General features: G+C 43.3%; 1 protein-coding gene across 16 annotated transcripts in view; it reads left to right on the forward strand.

Annotated features, from left to right (window-relative positions):
- Nucleotides 1–645: 645 nt before the first annotated feature.
- The window catches only part of USP28 (ubiquitin specific peptidase 28), a 48,385-nt gene continuing 22,306 nt past the window's right edge, over nucleotides 646–26,724 (forward strand). For 3 of the 16 annotated variants that reach the window (XM_075909765.1, XM_075909771.1, XM_075909772.1), the window contains exons 1-10: nucleotides 646–801; nucleotides 12,577–12,654; nucleotides 14,674–14,806; nucleotides 20,098–20,203; nucleotides 21,480–21,642; nucleotides 22,811–22,897; nucleotides 23,570–23,707; nucleotides 24,210–24,283; nucleotides 24,620–24,699; nucleotides 25,203–25,351. In XM_075909765.1, coding sequence (XP_075765880.1) covers nucleotides 745–801; nucleotides 12,577–12,654; nucleotides 14,674–14,806; nucleotides 20,098–20,203; nucleotides 21,480–21,642; nucleotides 22,811–22,897; nucleotides 23,570–23,707; nucleotides 24,210–24,283; nucleotides 24,620–24,699; nucleotides 25,203–25,351 — 1,065 coding nt within the window. In that variant the 5' untranslated portion in view covers nucleotides 646–744. The other 13 variants (XM_075909763.1, XM_075909768.1, XM_075909769.1 and 10 more) reach the window with 7 other exon arrangements.

Here is a 26,724-nt window from a genome sequence, read left to right on the forward strand (position 1 = left end):
GGCTGTGTGGGGGGGCAGTCTATGGGGGGTGAGAGGCTGTGGGGGGGTGAGGGGCTGTGTGTGGGGGGGTGAGAGGCTGTGGGGGGGTGAGGGGCTGTGTGTGGGGGGGGTGAGGGGCTGTGTGTGGGGGTGAGGGGCTGTGTGTGGGGGGGCAGTCTGGGGGGGTGAGAGGCTGTGTGTGGGGGGCAGTCTGTGGGGGGTGAGGGGCTGTGTGTGTGGGGGTGAGGGGCTGTGTGTGGGGGGGCAGTCTGGGGGGGTGAGGGGCTGTGTGTGGGGGGGTGAGGGGCTGTGTGTGGGGGGGCAGTCTGGGGGGGTGAGAGGCTGTGGGGGGGTGAGGGGCTGTGTGTGGGGGGGCAGTCTGTGGGGGGTGAGGGGCTGTGTGTGTGGGGGTGAGGGGCTGTGTGTGGGGGGGCAGTCTGGGGGGGTGAGAGGCTGTGGGGGGGTGAGGGGCTGTGTGTGGGGGGGCAGTCTGTGGGGGGTGAGGGGCTGTGTGTGTGGGGGTGGGGGGGTGAGAGGCTGTGGGGGGGGGAGGCTGCACCCTTGAATCCCCTTGCAGAGCAGAGAGGGGGCTGCGCCTGTCGGGGGGAGGGGCCTGCGCCTATCCGTGGGCGGGGCTACCCGATGGCAGTTACTGGCGGGGGCGCGCCGCGTGCCCAGCCTCGGGGGAGCGGGGAGCGCGCGGCCGGGGCCGGGCGCGCGCGGCGTTTTCCCGCGGCCGGTGGGGGCGGCCGCGCGGGGCCCGGGATGACGGCGGAGCTCCAGGCCGGGGCGGCGGAGGGCGGCGCCGAGAGCCAGGGAACGGTGAGAGCCCGCGGGGCCGCCCCCCCCCCCCCGAGCCCCAGCTCCCGGGGCAGGCCCGGCCCGGCCTGCAGCTCTGCCCCCCCCCCCCAGCAGCCACCGGTTGCCGCAGAGACCTGGCGGCGGGAGACCCTGGGAACCCCGCCCCCACTTCCCCCCCCATGGGAACCCCGCCCCCACTCCCCCCCCCATGGTCAACCAGTTACACGCAGCGTTGCCCCCTGAGTCCCTGGGGGCAGATCCTGGCCAGCCCCCCCCTCTTGGGTTAGTTGCCCTCCCTAGGGGGGCAGTGGCCACTTTCGGGGGGGGGGATGCTCCATGCCCCTTGGGTAGGGATCCCCCAGGGTGGTTTTCAGGGGAGTGTTGAAATCGACATGCCCCTGGCCTAAAGCAAGCGGGGGGTGGAGGCTAGTCCCTGGGCAACATCTGTTCCACACTCAAAATATTAACGAGCCCCAGTAGTTCCTTAGTGTACTTATTATTTTCCAGAATTTAAGCTAAAAAGGTGACCCCTGCCAGCTCAGAATGAGCCATCCCAGAAAAGTTGAGCCTGTGCTCAATACTTTCTCCACTTATTTTCCAGAATTTAAGCTGAAAAAAGTGTTCCCTGCCAGCTCAAAATCAGTCATCCCAGAAAACTTGAGCCTGTGCTGTATACTTTCTCAACTTTTAAATTAATAAAGTAAAGGGTTCATAATATAATATTTGGGACTTGCGCAATGTATACCCATTTAGTGCATGTTAAACTTCTTTGCCTTACGTGCTTACAGGTATTATTACAAAGTTAACCATGTTGTGGCATTTACTTTATCAGCTTTTCATGATGTAATGAATTTATTTTTTGAAGGGGAAGAGATCTCTTTGGCAGACTTGCAGCATCTTTGAGGAATGATGTTTCCTATGATAAAGGGATGATTTGCTATATATGGACAGATGCTAACATTAGTCATGTTCTTCCATCACTGTGCTGCAGTAACATCCATGTATTTGAGGCTTAACACTTCATGTAATTTTAAAACAGTTGATGTTAGCTAGCTAGTATCAAATGGGAAGAATTTTAAGACTTGTCAGATCAGAGATATTAATAAAGTTGTCTTCAGCTTTTTGATGGCAGTGCCTGAAACCTAAGTGTGAATGTTCCTTGATTCTGATCAAACTGAAGTCTTTTGTGATGTCTTCATTTTCTTCCCCATGCCTGTGCATCTGAGAGAGAATGGAAACCGCTTTCATAACACCTTGACTATGGAGCTTCAAGTGTCTGCTGAAGATCTTGCTTGGAAGTTTCAGAAGGGTAGCCGTAGAGCCATGTCTCAGAGGGGTAGCCGGGTTAATCTGTATCTACAAAAACAGGAGTCCTGTTGCACCTCGTTGTTTTTGCTTGGGAGTGACTGTGCCAGAAAAGCACCCCTGTATTCACGCTCCACGGACAATTGTAATAATTTTTGTACACCATATACCTTTTTAATGTGTCATTAGAGAGCTAGTTAATTCGTTGGTCAGTAATGTCCTGGTGAAATGTATGTGGCAACAATATAAGTAAAGTTATAAATATACGCTAAATTCATGACCTATGTGTGTTTACCATAAAGTTTGGGGAGTGGGTAAACCTGTTTCTCAGAGACAGAGGACAAAGCTGGTGTCATTTATCAAATGGCCCTTCTTTGTCAAGAAAGAGGGACATGAACAGACAGATTTGCCTCTTAGCAAACAACATTAGGGAACATCTTTCATCACCAGGTTTCTTGATTGCAAACTCACAGTGTATTCAGGGAGTAATCCTCAGGAAAATGCTTTTCAAAGGTTGGTTGAACTGTAAAGATGAGGGGCAAAACCACTCCAGTTTATCTTTTCCTATCCATCTCTCTCCTTTCTACCCAAACCACAAAAGAAACAGTCCTTGGATGTTGGGAGCAGATGTTGGTCTGCTAATTTGCTCAGCAGTGTTGCTGGAAGCATATGGTAAGGGTCTTCAACTTGAACCAAGTATAATTTGTTAAGCTTAGTAGTAGTAAGCATTTTGTTCTAGCTAGAGACATAAAGGGTAACAAGAAGATATTCTACATATATATTAGAAGCAAGAGGAAGTCAAAGGACAGGGTAGGCCCATTGCTCAGGGTACGTCTAGACTACATGCCTCTGTCGCCAGAGGCATGTAGATTAGGCTACCAGGCATAGGAAAATGAAGCGGCGATTTAAATAATCGCCGCTTCGTTTAAATTTACATGGCTGCCGCGCTGAGTCGATCAGCTGTTTGTCAGCTCAGCGCGGTAGTCTGGACGCATGGGTGTCAACATCAAAGGCATGTGTCATACCTTTGATGTCGACACCCGCGCGTCCAGACTACCGCGCTGAGCCGACAAACAGCTGATTGGCTCAGCGCGGCAGCCATGTAAATTTAAACGAAGCGGCGATTATTTAAATCGCCGCTTCATTTTCCTATGCCTGGTAGCCTAATCTACATGCCTCTGGCGACAGAGGCATGTAGTCTAGACGTACCCTCAGTATAGAGGGAGAAACAATAACAGGAACCTTTGAAATGGCAAAGGTGCTTGATGACTTTTGTGTCAGTTTTCACCAGGAAGCTGGATGGTGACAGGATGCCTAACATAGTGAATGCTAGTGGAAATGGGGTAGGTTTAGAAGTTAAAATGAAAAAAGAACAAGTTAAAAATTACTTAGAAAAGTTAAATGTCTTCAAGTTACCAGGGCCTGATGAAATACCTCCTCTATCAGCGTCTTGAGTATTCTAGGATGCATCTGAGCCTTTAGCTATCATCTCTGAAAAATCATGGGAGAGATTCCAGAAGACTGGAAAAGGGCAAGTCTAGTGCCCATCTATAAAAAGGGAAATAAGAACAACCCAGGCAACTACAGACCAGTCAGTTTAACTTCTGTGCTAGGGAAGATAATGAAGCAAGTAATTAAGGAATTCATCTGCAAACATCTGGAAGATAATAAGGTCATAGGTAACAGTCAGCATAGATTTGTAAAGAATAAATCATGTCACATCAATCTGATAGCTTTCTTTGATAGGCTAACAAGTCTTCTGGATAAGAGAAGGCAGTGGACGTGGTATACCTAGGCTGTGTCTACATTGGCGTGATCTTGCTGCCTGTCTACACTGGCCGCGAGTTCTTACACAAGTACACTGACGTTCTAATGTATGAAATCAGTGCTTCTTGCGCAAGAACTCTGATGCTCCTGCTCAGGAATAAGCCCTCTTGCGCAATTGTTCTTGCGCAAGAGGCCAGTGTAAACAGGCAACATGAATTTCTTGCGCAAGAAAGCCCTATGGTTAAAATGGCCATCAGAGCTTTCTTGCGCAAGAGAGCATCTACACTGGCATGGATGCTCTTGCGCAAAAGCACATCTCTTGCGCAAACGGACATGCCAGTGTAGATGTTCTCTTCTGGAAGAGTTTTTGCACAAGATCAGGCCAATGTATACATAGCCCTAGACTTTAGCAAGGAATTTGACACAATCTCACATGACCTTGTTATCAATAAACTAGGGAAATACAACCTAGATGGTGCTATTATAAGGTGAGTGCATAACTGCCTGGATAACTGTTTTCAGAGAGTAGTTCTCAATCATGCTGGAAGGGCATAGCAAGTGGGGTTGTTCAGGAGTCTGTTTTAGGACTGGTTCTGTTCAATATTTTCATCAACAATTTAGATGATGGCATAGAGTACATTTATTAAGTTTGCAGATACCACGAAGCTGGGAGGGGTTGCAAGTGCTTTGGAAGATAGGGTCAACATTCAAAATGATCTGGCCAAACTAGAGAAATGGTCCGAAGTGTATAGGATGAAGTTTAATAAGGACAAATGCAAATATTCCACTTAGGAAGGAACAATCAGTTTCACACACACAGAATGGGAAGTGATTGTCTAGGAAGGAGTACTGCTGAAAGGGAGTTAGGGGTTATAGTGGACCACAAGCTAAATATGAGTTAAAAAAAACCCAAACATGATTCTGGGATGCATTACCAGGAGTGTTGTGAGCAAGACACAAGAAGTCATTCTTCCGGTTTACTCTGCGCTGATTAGGCCTCAGTTGGAGTATTGTGTCCAGTTCTGGGCACCATGTTTCAAGAAAGTTGTGGAGAAATTAGAGATGGTCCAGAGAAGAACAACAAAAATTATTAAAGGTCTAGAACAGTGTTTCTCAACCTTTTTTTATAAAGTACCCCTTTAAAAAAAAAAAAAAGTACCCCCAATACCTACAGTTTTCAGACACAACATTTTTTTTTCTACCATTGCAACACATTTGTTTAAACAACTTAATCGTAGCTGGGCTGGCGATGAAATTTTTGGGTGTAAAAAGTACAAAAATAATAAAGCGCTATAAAACTTAAAACAAAAATTCAGTTTTCTCCAAATGTCAGTTGTGTTGACATTACCCCCCCCCCCCCCCCCCCCAGACTCCTCTCAGGTACCCCTAAGGGTACTTGTACCACTGGTTGAGAAACACTGGTCTAAAAAACATGACCTATGAGGGAAGACTGAAAGAACTGGGCTTGTTTAGTTTAGAAAAGAGAAGACAGAGAAGGGACATGATAGCGGTTTTCAAGTATCTAAAAGGGTGTTACAAGGAGGAGGGAGGAAATTGTCCTCTGTGGCTTCTGATGATAGGACAAGAAGCAACGGGCTTAAATTGCAGCAAGGGATGTTTAGGTTGGACATTAGGGAAAAAACTTCCTACCTGTCCGGGGTAGTTAAACACTGGAATAAATTGCCTAGGGAGGATGTGGAATCTCCATCACTGAAGATACTTAAGAGTAGGTTGGATAGACATCTAGGTTGGGCTTGATCCTGCCGTGAGGGCAGGGGACTGGACTTGATCTCTCAAGGTCCCTTCCAGTTCTAGCATTCTGCGATTCTTGCAACTATTTCTGACTTTAGTGTCTAATACTTACTTAGAACCTATCTCCTTGTAAGTAAGGAAACTTGTTTTATTTTTCCCCTTTAATCTAGAATTGTGAATTATATGGAGCTATACCTATCTCATAGAGCTGGGAGGAACCTTGAGAGGTCATTGAGTCCAGGCCCCTGCCCTCATGGCAGGACCAAATACCATCCCTGACAGACTTGCCCCAGATCTCTAAATGGTCCCCTCAAGGATTGCACTCACAGCCCTGGGTTTAGTAGGCCAATGCTCAAACCACTGAGCTATCCCTCCCCTGTTTGGGTAGCTTCATTTAAGTTTGCAAACTGTTGTATATTGATCTCTTTAACAGGCCTAATATACCAGGAGAGGCCTGGACAATGCAGAACACTTTTTTTTTTTTTGAAGGGTTGGGGGAGAAATCCAGGACTGGGCGTTTGTTGAGGTCACCTTGCAAGTAGTAGCCAAGGCTGCTGAAAGGCAGCATGTGGCTTGGTGTTTGTTGACAGACTGCTTGGGTAAGAGTTGCTGGACCAAGGCCATGGCTGTACACAGACACTCAGTGTGCAGCCTGCCACTGTTCGTGAAGAGTCCAGGTTGGGAGCTACAGCAGCAAAGCATTCTGAGGCACTCCGGGTTGCTGGGTGGAAGTGACAGTACCTCGCTGGCTTGAATTGCTCCCCAGAATGTAATAACGATAAAGAGTGTTTCCAACTTGTGTTAATGGGCATTTTTTTATGCAGTGGGTTTTGGATCAGGCTTGTGATGAACAAAGACCTATGATTGGATCTGTAAGGTGGGAGCAGTAAAATTATCCTGGGGGAAAGTAAGCTTAGTGTGAGGTTGCTGACTGACTGTGCAGAAGACTGAATTATTTTATGGTAGGTATACCGAGCAAGTAGTGAAAATGTAAGTTTCCCTCATCACTGCTAATATGCCTCAGCGCTGATGTGGAGGGACATGTGTAATGTGAGGAAGAGTTTGAACTTTATGGTTCATTCATTCTAGGGATGTAAGTGACTTGTCGACTACCCAATACGCAAATGCTTATCGGGTAGTCAAGTAGGAATTCAACTAGTCCCTCCCTCTCCCCCTTGCTATTGCTATCAGGGAGAGGCAACAAGTGGGGGGAGCATGAGCCGGTGCTGGGGGTAGTTGGCTTAAAAGCCAGTTCCCCCCAGCACCGTCTCCGCGGCGGACAGGGGAAGCAGAGGGCAGCGGGGAAATGGCGTGAGAGATAAGATAATCCATTCAAGGATAATCCATTCAAATTTGCTCCAAGTTGAAACTAGACAAATTGAATGTCTTCACTATTGGGAAGATTGACGCTGCGGCAGTCAATCTTCCAGAGTTTGATTTAGTGGGTCTAGTAAAGACCCACTAAATCAAACACTGAGAGCTGGTAGGCCTCAATTCATGAGGAGTAAGGAAAGTTAATGGAAACATTTGCTCCTGTCGACTTTCTGCTGTAGAGACAATGCTGAAGGTTGTCAAATCCAGCTACGCAATTAACATAGCTGGAGTTGTGTATCTTAATTCAACAAAGCCTTAGACTGGACATAAGGTGTAAATTTTTAACTGATTAATTTACTATTGGAACTATTTATTAAGGATTGTGGTCGAGTCTCCATCATTGGCAATGTTTAAATCAAGATTGGATATTTTTATAAAATCTGATCCAGGAATTATTTTCGGCAAGTTCTCTGGCCTAAGTCATGCAGGAGACTGATGATCACAATGGCCCCTTCTGGTCCTAGAATCTGTGAAGTCTGTGGATACTATTTCTGCCTTTAAAACTCCCCAGTAATTCATTTTACCTCTTGCTTTTATTAAAACACCCACCGTTAACTTCAGTGCCATGTACCAGGACTCACCTTCTAAAGTCTTTTTGTGAATGTAGATTGTACTGCTTGCCTTTAAAGGACTTAATTAAAACTGTATGTATGTCCATAGACATCTGTAACATGAAGAGAACATGAATAGATTTACTTCATATCTCATTTAAGTTTGAAAGGCCAGGGACTTGCCTAGAATACATTCATAAAAATTGGGCCCAATACAGGATGTTCAGGGCACCTACATTGTTTAGATAATTTAGCTGTTCCTTTCCTCTCTTCTTTGCTGTGGTGTATTCTAACTCTTATGGGTTCTACACTGGAGAAATCAGGGGAAACAGGTGATTGATTTTGTTTGTTTCTAATTGTACATTTTTATGCTGTCCTAATGTCAAAATTGTACGAGACTGGATGTACATTAAAGCCGTGGCCAGCTATTTTCATCCTTCAGTCTAGCTAGGTATTGGATTGCATAAGATCTTGCTGCACAAGTGCTGGAAAGGTTGTTAATATCTATCTGTACATTTTTAATCTTTTTAGTATCTATTTTCCCAGAATGATAAATGTGAAGTAAAACTGCATTGGGTAAAGGCCACCTATTTTGCGTGCTTTTTCCATGCAGGCCGCTTCATGCAAACTGTTATTTTTGCAGTTCCTTTCTGGAACCAGTGTATCCTGCCTCTATCCTTTCCTGCTTTAAATCCCTCCTCAAAGCATAATAGTTCAGGTAGTTTATATGCCCTAGTCATTTTAAAACAACAAATCTAGGACTCTCATCTCTTGCAAGGGCTTGTCTACACTAGGGATGCAATAGTGAACACATGTACATGGTTAACTGATGAGCCTGGTACTCCACCAGGACAAGAAGAGTAGCTAGCATTGACAGGAGATCAGCCCCCACTGACCTTCCCACTTGCAAGACACTGCAGTAAGTACAGACGGTCCCCGAGTTGCGAATGGTCGTGTTACGACCGTTCGCATTTACAACCAGAGCTCCCATGGAGCGCTCGTGAAGGCGGTCCCCGAGTTATGAACGTGACCCGTGCTTACACACAGCGAGGTCGCTATGTAACTCAATGGGGTCCGAGTTACGAACAAATGGAGTTATGGCCAGATGTTTGGTCTGTAACTCGTTCGTAACTCGGGGAGAGGCTGTATGTCAACTTCAGCTACGCTACTTATGTAGCTGAAGTGACGTAGCTTAGGTCAACAGCGGGGGTTAGTAGCCATATTACTTAGTTGACCACACCATCATCTTCCCCTCTGTCAGCCACGTGTTGTTTATTGACCTCTTCTGTTGCTATAGACTTAATTTATATTGTAAGTTCTTCTGGGCAGGGACTCCCTTTCTTGCAATGTGCCAAGCATGTTCCTGGGGCTGCCATATATTATAATTGTTTCATTTACTAATGTCAAGTTTCCAAAGTGGCACAACACAAAACAGTCAGAATAGAGTGGTGATTTTTAAACTGTTTAATATATATGACAGTTAAATACGCCAGTGTGGATTTGTTGGCACTTGCCAGTGCTTGTTTGCCATGAACACAAGTCCTCTCAAATATGTTGTGTAGAGGAAGCCTTCAGTTGCTAAAACCCTTGTCTTATGACTGACATGCTAATGCAGTAAAATGTGTCCTCACAGAGCACCCAAAGAACCATAAAAAACTAATTGGTCCTCTCCTTGTTCTCCCCTCCCTCCCCCTGCAAAATGCCCTGCTGAGCAAAAGTTAATCAACAGGACTATAACTTGGTGTGGCTGCAAAATTAGCAACATGATATAATTGGTTTGCTTTTGTGAAAGTATTCAACCCTGATCCTCAGAATGTTGGCATTTGATCAGCATGCAATTTCCCATTGTACTGCTGGTAGTCATAAGAATTTCCTGTTTCTTTTCTCTCATGATTAGCTTCAGGGTTGGGGAGAGTTTAGATTCAAGAATTAACCTAAATGTATATTTGAGGGTGAGCAGTAAGAGTGTTGCTTTCTCAATAATTTTTTATTTTTGTCATTTTAGCTTTTTATATATAGTAGATTATGAAATGGATAAAGATTGTGAGCTCTTCAGGGCAAGCACTGTGGTTCACCCATTTCTTTAAAGCCTTCTGTACATTGGTGTTTCTCTGTATTTTATAATGTTTCACAGTGAAAGAGCATCATTTGAATGATTGCTGTTTGTGCTTTCGATGGATGGTTGGAAACAAAGGTGACTTGCTTAATTCTCATAGGAAAACATGATTCCAATTAGATCTGAATGTGTAGATTTACTTTTATCAGACAGTGGGAAGAATCTTACAGTGGAATCACAGAGCAGTAGATTTAGGATGAAATAATTGCACATGTTGGTGAGATTAAACTTTCTGGATAGGACTGAGGGTGGGCTCCGAAAGAGCCTGGTTAACATCCAGTATGTCAAATGTTCGTGGGGATTTCTTTATGGGTGCTAATATCCAGGGGCGGATATAGGGCAGGGCGAATGGGGCGCCCGCCCCGGGCCCCGCGATTCAGAAAGCCCCGCACATGCGCGGTGGCGCCGCTGTGCATGCGCCGTGGCAAAGGGGAGGCCCGCGGAATTACGCTGCCCGGGGCCCCGCAAAACTGTCATCTGCCCCTGCTAATATCCTTCCTACACTCCTGATGGTTGCATTACAAAAGTGTATCTCACTCTCTTATTCCAGAAGCTTCAGGGGGTTGCCGAGTTAGTCTGTACAGAAAAAACCAACAAATGGTCTGGTAAAACTCCAATCATCTTAAGAAGTGGGCTGTGCCCACGAAAGCTCATGATACCATCTACATGTTTTGTTAGTCTATAAAGTGCTACCAGACCATTTGTTGTTTTTCTTTTATTCCAGTTGAAAGAAACCAAATGATAGAGCTGGAAGGCTGCTGAGCTGAAATGTTTCTTAAGAAGGAAGAATTGTCATGGACTAGAATAATTAAGAGCTCTGACTCTTCATGAAGAATTGACCTCCCCCTCCCCCAGCTCACTTCTGTCTCTAAAGTTATTCATAGCTTTGGGATGCTTAGACAGTACAGCTGATGACTGTTGCTACAAAAGGACAGTCCTTTGCTTCAGTGTTTATTCTAGAACTGGTAGTTAATACAAAGTAACTAGGTCTTATGAAACATTTATTAGGTTTCAGATGTGTAGTGGATGATTATCATTAGGCTTGGCAGAATTCACTTTTTTGGTAATTTTTTATGGGTAATATTGATTATTTTAAACTTTTTTTCATTTTTTTTTCTGATTTTCAGTTACAGGAAATTATGGGACACCAAACCAATAGTTATTTAATGACACTAGGTATTGAGAGTCAGAAAGATAAAGCTTTATACCCGTTAAAACACATTTTGTCAACATATGTCAAAATATATAAAGAAAATAGCTGTAAATCAAACTCTCATAAAGTATCAATCAGCATTTTCTTACTCTTTGTGCAAATTTTGATAATTATGTCACTTTGTGTCTGTGTGGTGAAGTTCAAGTTTGACATTGACCAAAAAAATATAACCATGCTCATTCAGGCATGTATTTTAGATACTTATCTTACTCCATTGACCACAAATTCTTTGTCCAGTTATCCTCATGCATTTTGGAGTGGATGAATGCTTTTGCCTACTTGTAAGACTGAAAGGAGTCTTTCCCCCATTCTGCTGTGGGAACCCTAAGCTTTCAGATCTGACAGACCAAATGCAGACCTTTCCTCCTGACTAATATTGTTTTACTCATTCTGAAGGAAATAGGACCTCACAGTGCAATCTGTAAAAAATAGGTGTAATGAGCGCCCTGGAGTTAATAACTTTTAGCAGGCCAGCTTCTGCACCAGCTCTAGCGGTCAAGGGCAGCCCTTTCTACCTATTCCCAATAATCCATTCTGGATGTTGTATAGGCCTGGATTGCTCTGAAAAGGATTCTCAACAGTGAGAATCGATCTCAACTTGAAACCAAATGCAGGCTGGAAAAAAAGATTTCTGGCCACCAAAGCCATCTGCAACTTCTGATCCCTTGCTGCTCCTTGAGCTTCTCTCAGTTGCACACTTAATTGACAAAGAGTGTCTATCTTCCCAACATACAAAGAGCATATATACTGTCCCTACCATGCTCTTGAGCTGCTTCTGCAACCAGCCAGAATCACCTCCATCTTATCCAGTTTCAACTTCATCAGTCTCATTATCATTAAAGCCCCTGTTTTGGCCAAGCCCTGGAAAAGTAGACATTCTATACACTATCCAAATGCAGTGAAAAAGAACTGTGAAACTGCATATCATTCCCATATTGACAGCTCCACATCCCAGACTGCCCTGTTATCCCCATAGAAACCTCAGACACAGTAAATATAAGGAATAAAGCCCTGAGGAACCGTGCATAGGGTCATAGATGTGCAATTTCTATTTTTGTGACCTAATTTATTCCTAATGTTTAACCAGAGAGAGAGAGAGTTGAAACCTAAAATAATGCTTCTCATGGTCAGGGACTGGTTGTAGTCACCATATTGAAAGATTTTGGGGATGGTAACTCAACCAACAAGCAGCCAGCTACCCAAAAATTCAGCGCTTCTTGTCGGAGGAGGGGAAGAGGATTTTCCAGGTCCACAGTGCTGAATATCTCTGGCACCCTTATTGTAAGTGAGAAGTGACACACACAAGTGGCATGTGTAACAAGGCTTAAAATAGCCCCCCACCAAACCCACATAAATTCCTTGGGCTCCTTATATGTCCTAGTGCACATGCTGCTTCTCTTTTGAGAGGATTGATTTACATGGGGCCCTGATGCCTCCCCTCCCCCCCAGTGTAACTATTGGTATTTTTACCGTTTCTCCTCAGGCCATTTAAAGTGCTCTTTTAAATACGGACAAAAATTAATATTAGTCTGAAAGTAAATTGGAAGAATTCTAAACTATTCAGCTTGAAGTCTGACAGTGTCGTTATCTCAGATTGTTCAGTCTTGCGTCACTGTGTTAATCAGAATTACAAGTGAGCCCCTGACAAGCGTGGCAGAAGCTCCGTGTCTTTTTCATTCACCTCCTTACATGAGCTTTCTTTGTCCTTTGTAATACAGAATTGGCAAATGCTCTTAAACCGCTTGCGAGAAATCACAGGAATTAAGGATTCCTCCTTTCTTCATGCAGCCCTGAAGGTTAGTATGTTTTTTGTGAGATGCTGTGAGTGTCGTCATTGCTCTGTTGAGTGGAAATCTCTGCTGACTTTGTCTTGTTGCTTGTGCTAGTTCGAGCTTTAATCTGTATATAAGATTTCAAGAGCTTTCTGTAAATTTTGAACTCCAAATAATTGTTTGGCATTTGTAATATGCAAATATTAGAACACTGCTTGATTTTTAAATGCTCGAAACTGGACTTGACAAAAGTAGTAGAATATGTGCTATAGGGCACAATCTTGTATACAGGAGGATGGACCAAGTCACCTATTACGTTTTCTCCTGTCTAATTTTTGTTGTTTTAAATACATGAAACCCCGACGTGGGTGGATATAAGAGTACAGCATATGGCTGAAAGAGAGTAACTCTTCTTTGGATGAATATCCATTCTTCTAAATTTTGGATCAAACTACAATAGGAGCAATTCCCATACTTTTCCAGCAGTAGGCTAGAAGAACCTGCAACTATGAGTTTTATGCTGAGATGCTATAATCATTTCTGAGAAACATTGATGTTTGGCCTAAGTGGGCTTTTTCATGTATGTTCTGAAGCATAACAGTAAATAAAAATGTGGTGTAAAGTATGTTTTCCTTCAGCTAAATGGTCTTCACAATTCTACACAGCTGAAACATCCACCACATACTTGTGGTTTGTGCTTTCAGACTTGTGATCATTTTTCCAGAACTGGGAGCACAACAACAGATGCTATAAAGAGAGGCATAAGAGAGAATACTGGGTAGTAGTAATAAAAAATAAGAAACACCCTTCTGGAAAGATCCCTATTTGTAAATCACAATGTGCATTATAAATTGAAACAGAAAATTGGGAGGGAATTGAAGGTAGTGTAGTACTAATATTATCCAGTCTGGAACCATAGGAGATAGGCCTTCTCTTGAGGCCTGTCAGATGGAAGGTGGCTGTTGCTGCTGATTGTGCATGAGGAGACCTTTCCTTTTTTTAAAAAGTAGGAAATTAACAAATAGCAAACAAAAACATCCCTTTGATGTTTCTTCAAGTGGGAATTGTAAAATATTAGATTAATTCAAGACAATTAATTGATTACAGAGTTTTGGGAGAGAGAGAGCTTTTTGCTAATACATTTTAACATTGCTTTGTTCCCTAAATCGTCATAGGCCTACCCGAGTTATTGTAAGTTCTTTCTCCTGTGAAACCGGCTCTACTGTCTGTGTTTTAGCATGTGGTTCTTGTAGTGCCTTTACTTACTCTTAGTGTGCGTCTACACTGCAGGGCTTAACTCTAAATAAGCTACGCAAATTGGGCTCCGTCAGTTGCATATCTTATTTCAAAATAGCTTATTTCGAAATAGGGAGCGTCTACACAGCACTTATTTAGAAATAGAGCACTCTTCCTCCAACTCCCCTTATTCCTCGTACAGTGAGGGTCACAAAAGTAAGAAGTCCTCCAGCTTGACAGTATTTTGACACTATTTTGAAATACCTGCCTGCTGTGTAGATGCAAACTAAGTTGTTTCGGAATAGCTCTAATTTTGAAATAGTGTTGCAGTGTAGAGGTATCTTTACAGTTATAAAGCAGTTCAGAGGACCGCACTTCTTGAGGACACAGTGCTCACGCTCATTAATATTGCCTCAGCTGAAGAAAATGCTTAAGCACATGCCTAACTTTAAGCACATGAGTAGTCTCATATCTATGGGCTACTCATGTGCTTACAGTTAGGTGTGTGCTGATATTAGAGCCTGTGACTGTTCTAATCTCTTTTAAGGGAGACAGGTTTGACTTAAGGATACTTATGGTAAAGGATGAATCCTAACTATTTATCATCTGAGAAATTTCAGATTTACAATTTTAACTTCTTGGCAGTCGGTTTTTTCCCATGGCTGAAATCTGACTTGCTGTTACCGTGTTCTCTTTCATGTAGATGGTGTTTATTTTCACTCAGATGTATATAAAAGAATCTAGAGTAATGCTTGGCAATTCCTCCTCCGTTCCCTACTTCCCCTCCTCCCCATTTTCTCCTCTTAGGCGGCTAATGGCGACCTAACAGATGCAGTCACCTTCCTTACTGAGGAGCATGTTAACGAGCCAGGCCAGGAAGCCGTTGCTGTGGAACCGTCTGACTGTGAAGGGAGTGCTGTGGGCAAAGAGCTACCCACCAGTAGGTAGTTTATTCTTATCTGGAATATTGTGTGCACTTGTGGTCGCTCTTTCTCAGAAAGTGCTACGGGTTTACCACTAATAAGGAATTACTGGAGGTGAAATACATTCCTGCTGGGCTAGCATAAGGCCTGTGCCCCATATAAGCCTCGCTTAGCCCCTTTTCACCAAACTGACAAACTGTCACTTTTAATTTCAATAGCAAGGCAACAAGGAATAACTAAGTCCACTTGATAGCTCCTCCTTTTTGTTTCACCCTTTCTGTTGCATAGGCCAGAGACAGCTCAGGTGGCAGGGAGTCCTTGCTATTTGAATCCAATGTCAATTAAGTGAAGTGGTTAAAGAATATGAAGGTTTAACAGGATATGATGTTGCTCAAAATGGGTTCAATTTAATGGACCTCTTTATTAGACAGTGTTCATTTGTCTTGCACAAATATGTGCTAGACTCTTAGATTTTTTTTCTTTGTTCATTGCTTTACAGCATACTTTTTCATCTAGAATTTGGATATGGCACAGTCACGTGTAATTCTAGCAGTAACAGATTGTTCAGTAATTGTCATCCTTACCTTGACATTAACTGCGTATTTTAATCTGATTCTCATTTATAATCTTATTTAACTCTTGTTTGTTTTCAGGTGAATGATATTAAGAGTGATTCTTGAGTGTTCAGTGGGGTTTTATTTCTGTGGCTCTCTTCAGGCTCATGGGGTCAGATTCTGTATGACCAGTGTTTCTGAGAGTAATTGCACTAAGCTGACATTTTTTCCCAGGTCAAGTAAACACCTCTTAAGTAATTGGCAAAATGTCCTGTCTTTCATGAACCATGAGTTTCATGGTAGAACTAGCAAATACTGGTTGCTGATGACAACATAAGGATAAGAAGGAAATAAAATAATCACTAAGTAAGGTCCTGCCATCCACCAGTCAGCACGTAAAATACAGGTGGCCTTGTTGTACAGGGTTAGAATAGTTTGGTTTCTGAAGGGCTTTAGCCAGGATTGGGACTAAAAAGCACTCACTGGGGAAGGCTTTGTAACTCAGCCAAAAGGAGCTCACTGTTTTTTATCCATTTCTAGTACTCTTCAGGTAAGGAACAACTATACCGAAGACTGGAATGTAGTGCCATAAGCAGCATTCAGGCCACTTGCCTGACTGACATTATTTTTATTTTTAAAATCGGTTGTCTGATAAGAAAACTTCATTTGCAACAGCTGTTCCCGGAGGCTCATGTTTTTCACTGATCACTCCCCCAGCACTGAGCACCTTTTGTGACCTTAAGGCTATGCCTTAGCTTAGAGAACTGAGCATCCTTGTTAAGACATGTACTTCTTTCTACAAATGCCTGTTAGCAGCCTGGGAACAACCAGTTTCTTTTGTTACAAGAACTTCTATCCAGTTTCTCGTTCTACTAGAGAAGTAGTTCTTCATTCACTCACATGTTGACAATTTTTGAACTTACTTTAGCCTCTAGTGCTCCAAGTACCAGTAGGATATTAGTCCTAAGTATCTGTGAGTATGTCTGTACTATAAATGATACTGATGTTAGAGTAACAATGAGCTACACAGGCACTACCAAGGCCCACTGATAGTCAATAGGGCTTAGTTGATTTTTAACATTTTACCTAGAGCAACTGGTATAGACAGGCTTTGATGGCATTAGGTAAATATCCTATGCCCCATCTGCATTTTATATTACACAATCGCTACCACACTCACAGCTGTGTTGCTGATGTTAATTGTTGTGAAATAACTACTGATTTTCCCCCTAAACATAGCTTACTGCAGTTTCTTCCTGGAAACAAATGCCAAAACCTGCATTTTGCAAGAAGCTTGGTTGGGAATATAGTATCTGGTGGGGGTGGGGATCCATGCTTCACATATCTGTAGCTCAAATACGTATTTTTAACATCTGGGTGGGGCTTACTTCACATTTCAACAGGTTCTCGCTGCTCAGCAGCTAAATCTGTTTAGTGTTACTGCACGGCTGAGTAATGCTACTGACAGTTAGAGCGCATAGACAATAGGCCAGATGACAGTCTCCCAGACAAATTACTGTGAACTAGGAGTTTGATTACCAGGGAATTGTTTTTAAAAGCAATTACATGCTTTGAAAACAAACAAAAAATATAACCCAAGTATAAATATAAGGAAACTTGTATATAAATCTAAACTTGCCAGTAACTAGAATGAATTTCTTTTAATCATGTGAAAGACAAATATTCTGCAAAAACTGTGTCCCCTAATTGAGCTGCCTGTTATGCACTAAACAGGTTTATAAAATAAACACCATATTCACAAGTAGCTGGAGTGGGGAGGGCAAGCAATTACATTTTATTCTGTTGTTTAAGGCCCATCTGTTTCAAAACTGCTGCCTACTTCATTCTCTTATTCCCAAATAGGTGGCAAACAAAGTGAGCTTGTAATTGGCTGAGCATTCCTAAGACTCGGTTTAGGACCAGTGGTATAGTGTCTGACTTGAATTTGACTCCGGTCTTTGCAGAAAACATTAACAAACTAAACCCCTTTATTTCTTAAAGCCATTTTGGTAACTAACACTGGGGGAGTGGTAAAAAATGAAGACCACTGGACATTAATACAGAGCAATATTGCTTTGATAAAGCCAAATGTAAATGTATGCATCTTGGAACAATGATTTTTAGGCTATGTGTACAGAAGCATTGAGTCTGAAAAAGAGTTGGGTGTTCTGTTGGATAATCAGCTGCATGTCAACTTCCAACATGACGGTGTGACTAGTAAGGCTAAAGCAATCCTTGGATGCATCAACAGAATTTCAAATAGGAATGGAGAGGTTATTTTACCTCTGTACCTGGTGCAACTGCTTTTGGAAAGCTGTCAGGTTGTGGCGCACATCGTTAAGAAAGGATGTTGATAAATTGGAGAGGGATCAGAGAAGAACCATAAGAATGATGAAAGTGTTAGAAAGCATGCCTTAGAGTTATAGACTCCAGGAGATTAATTTGTTTACCTTCGCGGAGAGAAAGGTTAAGGAAAGATTACAGTAAAAAAGTACTTAATTGGGAAACAAATATTAAATAATGGGTTATTCAGTCTGTCTTAGTGAATCATGTTTCACCTTTCTGACTGGAAGTTGAAGCTAGACTGGAAATAGGCATACAGTTTTAACAGTGAGGGTCATTAACAGGGTTCCCTGTAAGGTGTGCACCTGCACAGGCGTGCGCCAAGAATTTCAGTCCCACACACCCCCTCAGCAGAGCTGCTCAGTGCGGCCCCAGCTGCTCCCAGGGACAGAGCTGCATGGCAGGTGACTGCCTCCCCACAGGAGTAGCTGGGCAGCCACCATGAGGCCCACGTGGCACCTGCCGGAGCTGGAGCCTGAGCCGCAGTCCTGAAAATAGCACCATGGCCCGACTCCAGTCCCAGTACACGGGGTAGCTGCCCGCTGTGTGGCCCTGCCCCTGGGCACCGCTGGAGCCGCAGCTGCTGGGGCCGAAGCTGCAGTACAAAAAATAGCACTTTGCGTTGTATCATGCAAGCAAGGTACTAACAAACTTCAACAGGCCTTTATTTACCAAAGGTGAAACCTCTTTACAAAGCTGCTGCCGCCCCCTCTGTAGCTCTTACTCAGCCCTGGCTCATCTCCTCCTCCTTCCCCCACTGTTTCCTGTGCTTCCAGACTCCCAACAGCCAGTGCTCCCAATTCTAATAATTACAAGCAGCATCTAAAACACTACCCTTTGGCCCCGGCTTCAGTCCCGCACACAGGACAGCCGCCCGCCATGCTGCCCCGCCCGGCAAGTGCAGGTGTCAGGATGGCAGGAGTTAAGGGAAGGGGCAGGGGAATAACTAAGGGGAAGGTGGGGGTGAGGAGAGGAAGGGACTGGGGCTGAGGGGAGAGGAAGGGGTCAGGGCAGGAGAAGAAAGGGGAATGCACTCAAGGGGAAGGGTGGAGGAGAGACAAATGCCAGGGGACCAAGAGGAGACAATAAGGGGAAAGGGCAGGAGGAGCGGGGGTTGGGAGGAATGGGAAGGTGGCAGTGGCAGTGGGAAAGGGGAGGGGACAGAGTGATGTTGAGAGAAGGGATGGGAGGAAGGAAGAGGAGGGGGAGGAGTGGGTGTTGGGAGAAGAGGGGTTGAAAGGAGGGGTGGGCATGAGGAAGGCAGGGGATGGACAAAGTCTTGGGTGAGGGTGCAGGGGGCGTGAGGAGAACTGGGGCAGAGCGTGGTGAGGGGATGGGCACCAGGGAGGAAGAGGGCAAGGAGGGCAGTGAGGGAAGGGAGAGGCACCAGGAGGGTGCAGGGGGTAAGGGAAGGTGCAGGTTCCAGGGGGATTTTGGGGGTGAAGCAGAAGAGCAGACATGGGGAGAGGAGTGGAGTGGAGGTACGGGCACCACAGGGCAAGTGGGTACAGGGAGGTGTTAGGAGAGGGGATGGGGAGGGAGGCTAGCGGAGGGGTGGGCACAGAGTGGAAGGGCAGGTGCAGGGGTCAGAGGGGATGAGGAGGGCTGGACAAGGAGGATGAGGAGAGCTGAGGGGTGTGAGAAGGGCAGGAGCCAGGACAGCAGAGGAGAGTGAGGGGTGGGGTGGGAGGGCAGCAGGCACCGGGGGAGCAGAGGGGCCAAGGGGAGGATGAGAGACATGGCAGCAGAGGGGAAAAGGGAGAGGTTTAAAACTTGGGTGCCACAGTGGCACATCCAAACAAGCGCACGTGACTTCAATATTAGTGCACAAGACAAAACTCACTCTGCTCCCGGATGGAAAATCCGAAGAGGGAGCACTGGGCATTGAGCACTGGAACTATTAGCACGAATTGTGGGGGATTCTCCATCGCTGACCATTTTTAAATTGACTGGGATGTTTTCTAAAATACATGATTTAGGATTTTGTGGGTGTGGAGGGAGTCCTGTGGCCTGCCAGAGATCTGATTAGATGACTGTGATGGTCCCTTCTGGCCTTGGAATCTGTGAGACTGTGGTACTAGCAACTTTAAGGCTCTTTCATTTTCAGTTTCCTTTTCTTAGACCAGTCCAAACTGCTTCTTACCCGCTTACCTTAATGAAGAGGCAAGGAAATCCTGTCTTTAAATAGCATTGTGGCGTGCATAATAGCTCACTTCTAGATTACAGAATATTTGGTTGGTTTTTAAACTAAAAGGACACAAAGTTAATTTAATTTTTCAGTAGAAAGTTGTGATATTTCTACATTTAGATTTAATGCATTAATGAAGCAAAACTTTAACATTGTTTGGTTCTTGGATTTCTTTTTAGTAATGTTTCTAGCGTAAAACTGATAACTCCACTTCAATTTCCAGATGCAATTGATCTAAAACCTGATAACAAAGATGACCTCCAGGCAGTCATTGCTCTCAGCTTATTGGAGTCTCTAGAAGTTCAAGCAGTGGAAAGAGATGCTAACAGGTCAGTGAACGAAGACTTTGTTTGTTTGTTCTTTGCTTATGCATGCACCCTGGGACTTTATTCAGAGAGCTTTCTGTCAACTGTAAAACAAACATTACTCATTGAACTTAAGAGCAGTTAGTGGTATTAGAAGGTGCTTTGGCTGTGTCCCTCTGGGAACTGTAGCCTATGTACTTTGTGTTGGACTTGGAGGGACTGCTTTAGTGGCAGCACCACAATATCAGATTTAAGGACCGACGATAGTTCCCTTCATGGCCCATCCTGTCCCTGCTGCTTCTGCCCTTGTGACCAACATAGTGGGTTTGTGGCACCTGTCCACTAAGATCCGTACAGAGACCTCCTGCCTCCATTTCATTTTACGTAGGTTACTAAACACCTATTTACTTTGTCCATTTTTAACGGGGGTGCATTTGTTGAATTTGTCTTCATTAACTAATAAAATACGCTCCGTCTGCAAATCTCATGTGCAGATATATGAAAAAAAATGCCTGAGGTACTGTTACACATGCTACCCCCAAATCTCCTCCAAGCCCTGTTTGATTCACCCGCCAGTTACAACTCTTCTTCAAGAATGGAAACTCTGTGATGATTATGAGTATCTATCAGCACAATAACCAGCGCAGTGGGGCCCTGGTCTGTAATAAGGATGTAAAATAGCATTTAAAATATAACTGGTTAAGCTATATGTTTAACCAGTTAACCACCTCCATGGGGAGAGCCGTTGGAGCAGTACACCTCAACCATGAGGTGGTGTGATGGGCCCGGCCATGCACCGGTTAACCCGTTTCCAGTAGGCATCATCTGGTAAGTGTGATGCTTACCGGGTAATCGGCTATCAGGGTTTCCCAACCTATGGGTCAGGACCCAAATATGGGTCACCATTACATTGCAAAAGGGTCGCCAAGTGTCTCCCCACGTGCCTCTCCTCTCTCCTCTCCCCGTTTTTGAATTGCCTTGGGTCACCAAATCTTCCTGAATTGTCAAAATGGGTCCCCATCTGGAAAAGGTTGGGAACCGCTGGGCTAACTGCTTACCTATTTACATCCCTAGTAGTGCTGGAAGTGGTAGGCACTGTATGCCGATCTGTGAGTCAGATCCATGTATGTCTCCTGTTCAGCATTGGATTACAGTAGCATCCAATTCCTTTGGTCTATTCTGTGTTTTGACTAGCCAGCTTACTTACCAAAGTGAGTGTGTGTCCTTTTAAAAAAAGCTGACACAACTTACATGTGATGCTTTCTTGCAATGTGACATTTGCATTCTTGTCCTCTGACAGGGCCCACAAAGCAAACGCTGCTGAAAACAAAAATCGCTCCAAAAGAAAACGGTGTGAAGTCTGGGGGGAGAATCCCAAGCAGAATGAGTGGAGGAGAGTGGATGACTGGCCTGTTGGCATGAAGAACATTGGAAATACATGCTGGTTTAGCGCAGTCATACAGGTAGTGCAATGGTGACAGTAATAATTTACCTGTTTGTAATACTTGCCACCTTATGATCAAAACATACATTTCTTGGAATTAAATAAGCTTTGCAGCATTTTCATGGTGGAAGTAATTTCTGCTTTTTTGAAGGTGGGCAAATGTTGGCACAGAGAGGTTAGGTGATTTTCTCAAGGTCACAGTGAGCCAGCTTGCTATTCTGTATTTCTCCATATTCCTATCAATAACTTCATATTAATATAAAAAGAAAAACTGGGTATCTTCACCCTGGGATGCAGTTTTTTGGGAGACCGCAATACAGAAATAAAATTTGAGAGCAGATTGTGCAGGTCTGCCAGGTTTCTGCTTCTAATTTTAAACAAAAAGGATCGAAAGTACGTGGTTCTTTGTGTGGCAACATATTTTACTCTGATCCTGTTCAAAAACAGCAGCCAGGTCATCAGAGCACAAATGAGATATAGAAAAAAGGCTATATAAATATATTCATGTCTTTATTATTATTTACAAATGTGTGTTCTGTGACATGGTGCAATGGCAAAATGTCTTGAAAGCCAGATTGGTAAAGTAATGATCATGTAATTTTACTGGAATGAACACTGTCTCCACATCACATGCTGTATCAGATTCCAGTTAATGGAGTACAGTGGCTTAGATGCTTGCACTAATAAGAAACTAGTCTGGTGCATTATTAGTGATTATTATGAGTGATTAGTAAAATGAAAAGAGACAGCAGAAAGAAAAACCCAACACATTGAATTCTTCAGGCTTTTTTACATCAGCAGATAAGTGTCAGGCATGCTTTTCCCCCCATTTTGTGGCAAAGTGAGGAACAATTACAGAAATGCTTCTGGAGTAGGGGTGATTGGTTCCTTTGCCTCTCATTCAGATTTCCAGTATGAAATGGAAGGATGCTCCTCACGCCTTCCCAAGAGGTTTCTCTTAATTTACTGTAAACATTTAGGTGGGTTGGAGGGAGGGAATTGAGTGTTCAGGACGGGTAGAACTGTTAAAGGTTTATACTACTTAAGGAGAAAGTCATCCAAGAATTTGGGGGTGAGTAAGAAAAACATAAAGTCTGCAAGAATGACTTGGCAAATGAAGATGAGTCCCAAGTCTAGACTTGCGTTGACCACCATGAAGTGTCTTTTTAACTCTTCTTTCCTGTCAGTCTCTCTTCCAGCTGCCGGAATTTCGTAGGCTGGTCCTTGGTTATTCTCTCCCACAAAGTATGCTTGAGAATTGTCGAAGTCGCTGTGTGAGTTCTCATGGAAACTCCTGACCCTTCTGGGGGATTCTGGCAATTAGTATTGGTGACTATAAAAACTGACTTGCTACAGGTAGACAAGGCTGGGAAATCGCTCTTTGAGAAAAATGTGTGGTCACAGAAATGGCTGAGAGTCTTTCCTATAGCTATAGCATTTCTCAAAAACTAGGAACTGCAGAAAGAGTGGAAAATCTATGCCTTGTTAATCTGTTTTAATGATTCCAGAAATTCAGAACATGTTTCCGTGTTCTCAGTCTCCTCTTACGTCCCCTTAATACCCAACATCTCCAGCTCAAGTCTGAACTTCAGAATATTAGAATACAGGTTGACCACTTTATTCTGCATGCCATATTACTTATGGCACCTCTTCTAATCCCAGATTTTCAACGTTGAGGAACTACTGCAAATCTTTCAGTTCTCTCATGTACTTGACTCGAGGCCAAATCTGCTTTCAGGAAATATCTTTGCATCATAGGAAAGGAGATACAGGTTCCTAACACAAGACATTTTCTTCTGAGCCTGTCCATTGTATTACTGTCCCTTGTGCTGGCCCTGTTAATTTACTTTTTCATATATGTGTCTGTCTTGTATTGAGCATCTTGTAATGCACGCTCTTACTTTGAATTGCAGTAAACTATTGTGATCTCTTCTTTTCTAACGCAGGAAAAGAGAAATATTGCATTCATGCAGGAACTTCAGTGTCTCTTTGCTTTAATGCTGGGGACACAGCGTAAATTTGTAGATCCGACTGCCGCACTGGAAATTTTAAAAGGTGCATTTAAATCTCCTGACGAACAGCAGGTAAAATGGATAAAATGTCTCTTTGCTTTTCTCAAAACAGACCTAACAAAGATATAAACAATCATGTTTCACTTAATGAAACTTTAAATCCAAACGATTGCCTGTCTCTGTTTTAACTACAAGTGTGTGTAAAACCACCTCTTAAAGGTACATGATAGTGAAATGTACATGCATACAAAAAAGACAGTTAAATAGCCAATGTGAAATTTGTCCCTTCACTGCTATCTGAATTGCTGGTAGGGACCACCGGATTTGGAACTTGACTTCTCTATGTTCTCAGCAGAGTTTCCTCTGACTTAGTACACTGCTTCATAAGGTGTTCATCTTTGACCTAGAATAGTAGTAATAACAGTTAGTTCGTATAGCTCATTCACATGGTTAAAGATACCACAATAGTTTTGTGAGTATATTTGAAAAAGTGCGCGATTTTAATAAAACCTATTTACATCAAAACATTTTCTTGTTAGAATCTTTCACACTCCAGTTTCTGTCTCTCTTCCAGCAAGATGTGAGTGAAGTCACACACAAGCTTCTGGATTGGCTAGAGGATGCATTCCAGTTGTCTGTGAATGCAAAGTAAGTTTTTATTGTTTGAGATGTTTTTACTTACTGTTCAGCAAAATTGATTTTTAATGGTTGATAGATGCTAGGGTTTAAATTAATATTTTAAGCAAACTAAAAAACCGATAATTTGCTGCATCAGTCAGGATAATTTCTTTTTAGTAGGGTTGTTAGGAAGCATTTATTCGGTAATCAGGTAGCCGACAGAAATTTTGTCAGTTACATGATTAACCAGTAAGCAGCTCTGCATTTAAAGACGCTTGAGAGCTGGCTGGCAGGCACACTGGCTCGGTCCTGGTAAGTGTAACTCTCCCATATGCTAACACAATGTGTACACTCTCCTTTTGAAAGCAGCAGCCCTCAAGACAAATCAGAAAACCCAATGGTGCAACTCTTCTATGGGACTTCCTTGACTGAAGGGGTCCACGAGGGTAAGTAAGGGATTTTTTGTTTTACTTTTAACTTTCTTTGAGTGGTTTGAGTGATGCTGGAGTACAGATTTACAATGTGGTTTGTGACATTGTGTGTTGTTGCAGTTTCTTGGTGAGATTATCTGATTCTCCCATATTACAGCAGGCATACAGATAATATTATTTCTATATAGTTGTCCTGCTGCTGTTGAATGTAATGTGAAGTTTGTTCTCTAAAGGATAGTATCCTCTATTAAAATCCTCACCTTCATGAGCATAGAATTGTAAAAAGTTCTCACCTCGAGAGAAGATGAGCCAGAGCGAGCTAATGTCTCTAGGGTAATGCTATAGCTAAACTGCCTACCTGCTGCCTGATGAAAGCTATCAGGTGATTTGCGGCTAGATCTCATGAAGTGTTATAAGCTATTGTTTCGGTAGGAAACGTATTGTTGCATATGCTGGAGAGGAGAGAGGTTTTAGTTGTTGTTTTAAGGCAGTTTGTGTTTTTCTTCCCCTTTATTCAGGCAAGACCTTTTCAAAGATAGAGACCTTTGGCCAGTATCCCCTTCAGGTAAACGGTTATCAGAACTTGAACGAATGTTTGGAAGGGGCCATGGTAGAAGGAGAAATCGAACCACTTCCTTCTGATCAGTCAGTGAAGTATGGACAAGAGGTTGGTTGCATGTGTTATTTGCTCTTCTTCAAAGGAAGTCAGTGCAGTGCAGGGAGGTCCCATTGTATCTTAATAACTTAAAATGGTGGCTGTAAACATTCCCTCTTCACCATATGTAAAACAGTTCATGGTCAATCTGTTGAATGTACATAATGTTATATGTGAGCTGATAGCCAAGCCACCCCGCCGTAGTTCGTTTGTAAAGACATTGTTGTCCAATGTAACTTACTCCAGGAGTTTACCCTTTTAAAAAGGTGCCTGCTTCTGATGTAAGTGTGATAAAGTCTCTTTCTTTCTATTGAAGCCTACCTGTACCTGAGTAGGGAAGAACCACTGCCTCCATATTTTCGGAGGGTAAAAGTACAGTGCTTAGCTCTATGGTATGCCATTTGGAATTTGTATTTTTTTTTTCTCCCTGTTCTAGTGTGCATTTCATTGTAACTCTTAACCTTCTGCCTGTTCTGATTTTTTTTCCTTTTTTTTAATTACTCAAATCATAAGCTGCTTAACTTTGTGACAAAGTAAAAAGTTAAGACACACACACAGCATTCAGCCTCACTTTATATATAAAAGCAATAGATAAATTACACTGCAGAAAAGAGCAAATAAAATGATGGAAGGATTCATGTATTTTGAAGGCAGACTAAGGAAAATTAACTTATAACTTTTAAGTTATATTAAAAGGATGCTGGAAGACAACTCTGAAGAAATTTTTGCAAAGGTTGGTGATAAAAGGAGGTGGGAAAAAGAAGTTTCACTCATTAGATGAGTGCCTGAAAGATGAATTGAGTGACTTGAACTAAAAAAAAGAAAAAGAGATTCAGCTTCATGATGAGTTTGTTTATAAGGCCCATCTAATTTTACAATTGGCCGCTTTAGTAACTGCTGCTCCTGTGTTAGTACCACTCAGACACAGCTGATGCAGACTTCTGGTCAGATTGGTGTAATGCAAGATCTTGGGCAGTATGAGTAAGAGGGAGCTAAATATTTGATAGGAAAGATCTTTGGCTTTTAGATGCTTTAAATCGTTAACTGGAAAAGTAAGGGAAAGTGTCTCAAACAAGGACATAAGTTGGGGGTGGGCAATAATTTTTTGAAAGGGGCCACTTCAAAAATTTTTGAAGTGGCCCCGGGCATGCTCCTGGCAGGGCAGAGGAAACTTCATGCATTTACCCCTGCCCCTTGGCCCTAATTGGCCTAGGGGTGGGGGAGCAGCAGGGCCGCTTGACGAGCCGGATCTGGCCCACGGAGATCCTTTTGCCCACCCCTGACATAAGTCAAGGAGTATTGCTTTTATTTTTAAGAGATGTGATTGGAAAATTTGTGCTCATTAATTTAACTTCCCAGGATATCGTGACTAGAGGACTGCATGA

The sequence above is a fragment of the Pelodiscus sinensis genome, chromosome 26 (genome assembly GCF_049634645.1).
Source record: "Pelodiscus sinensis isolate JC-2024 chromosome 26, ASM4963464v1, whole genome shotgun sequence".
Taxonomy (NCBI): domain Eukaryota; kingdom Metazoa; phylum Chordata; order Testudines; family Trionychidae; genus Pelodiscus; species Pelodiscus sinensis.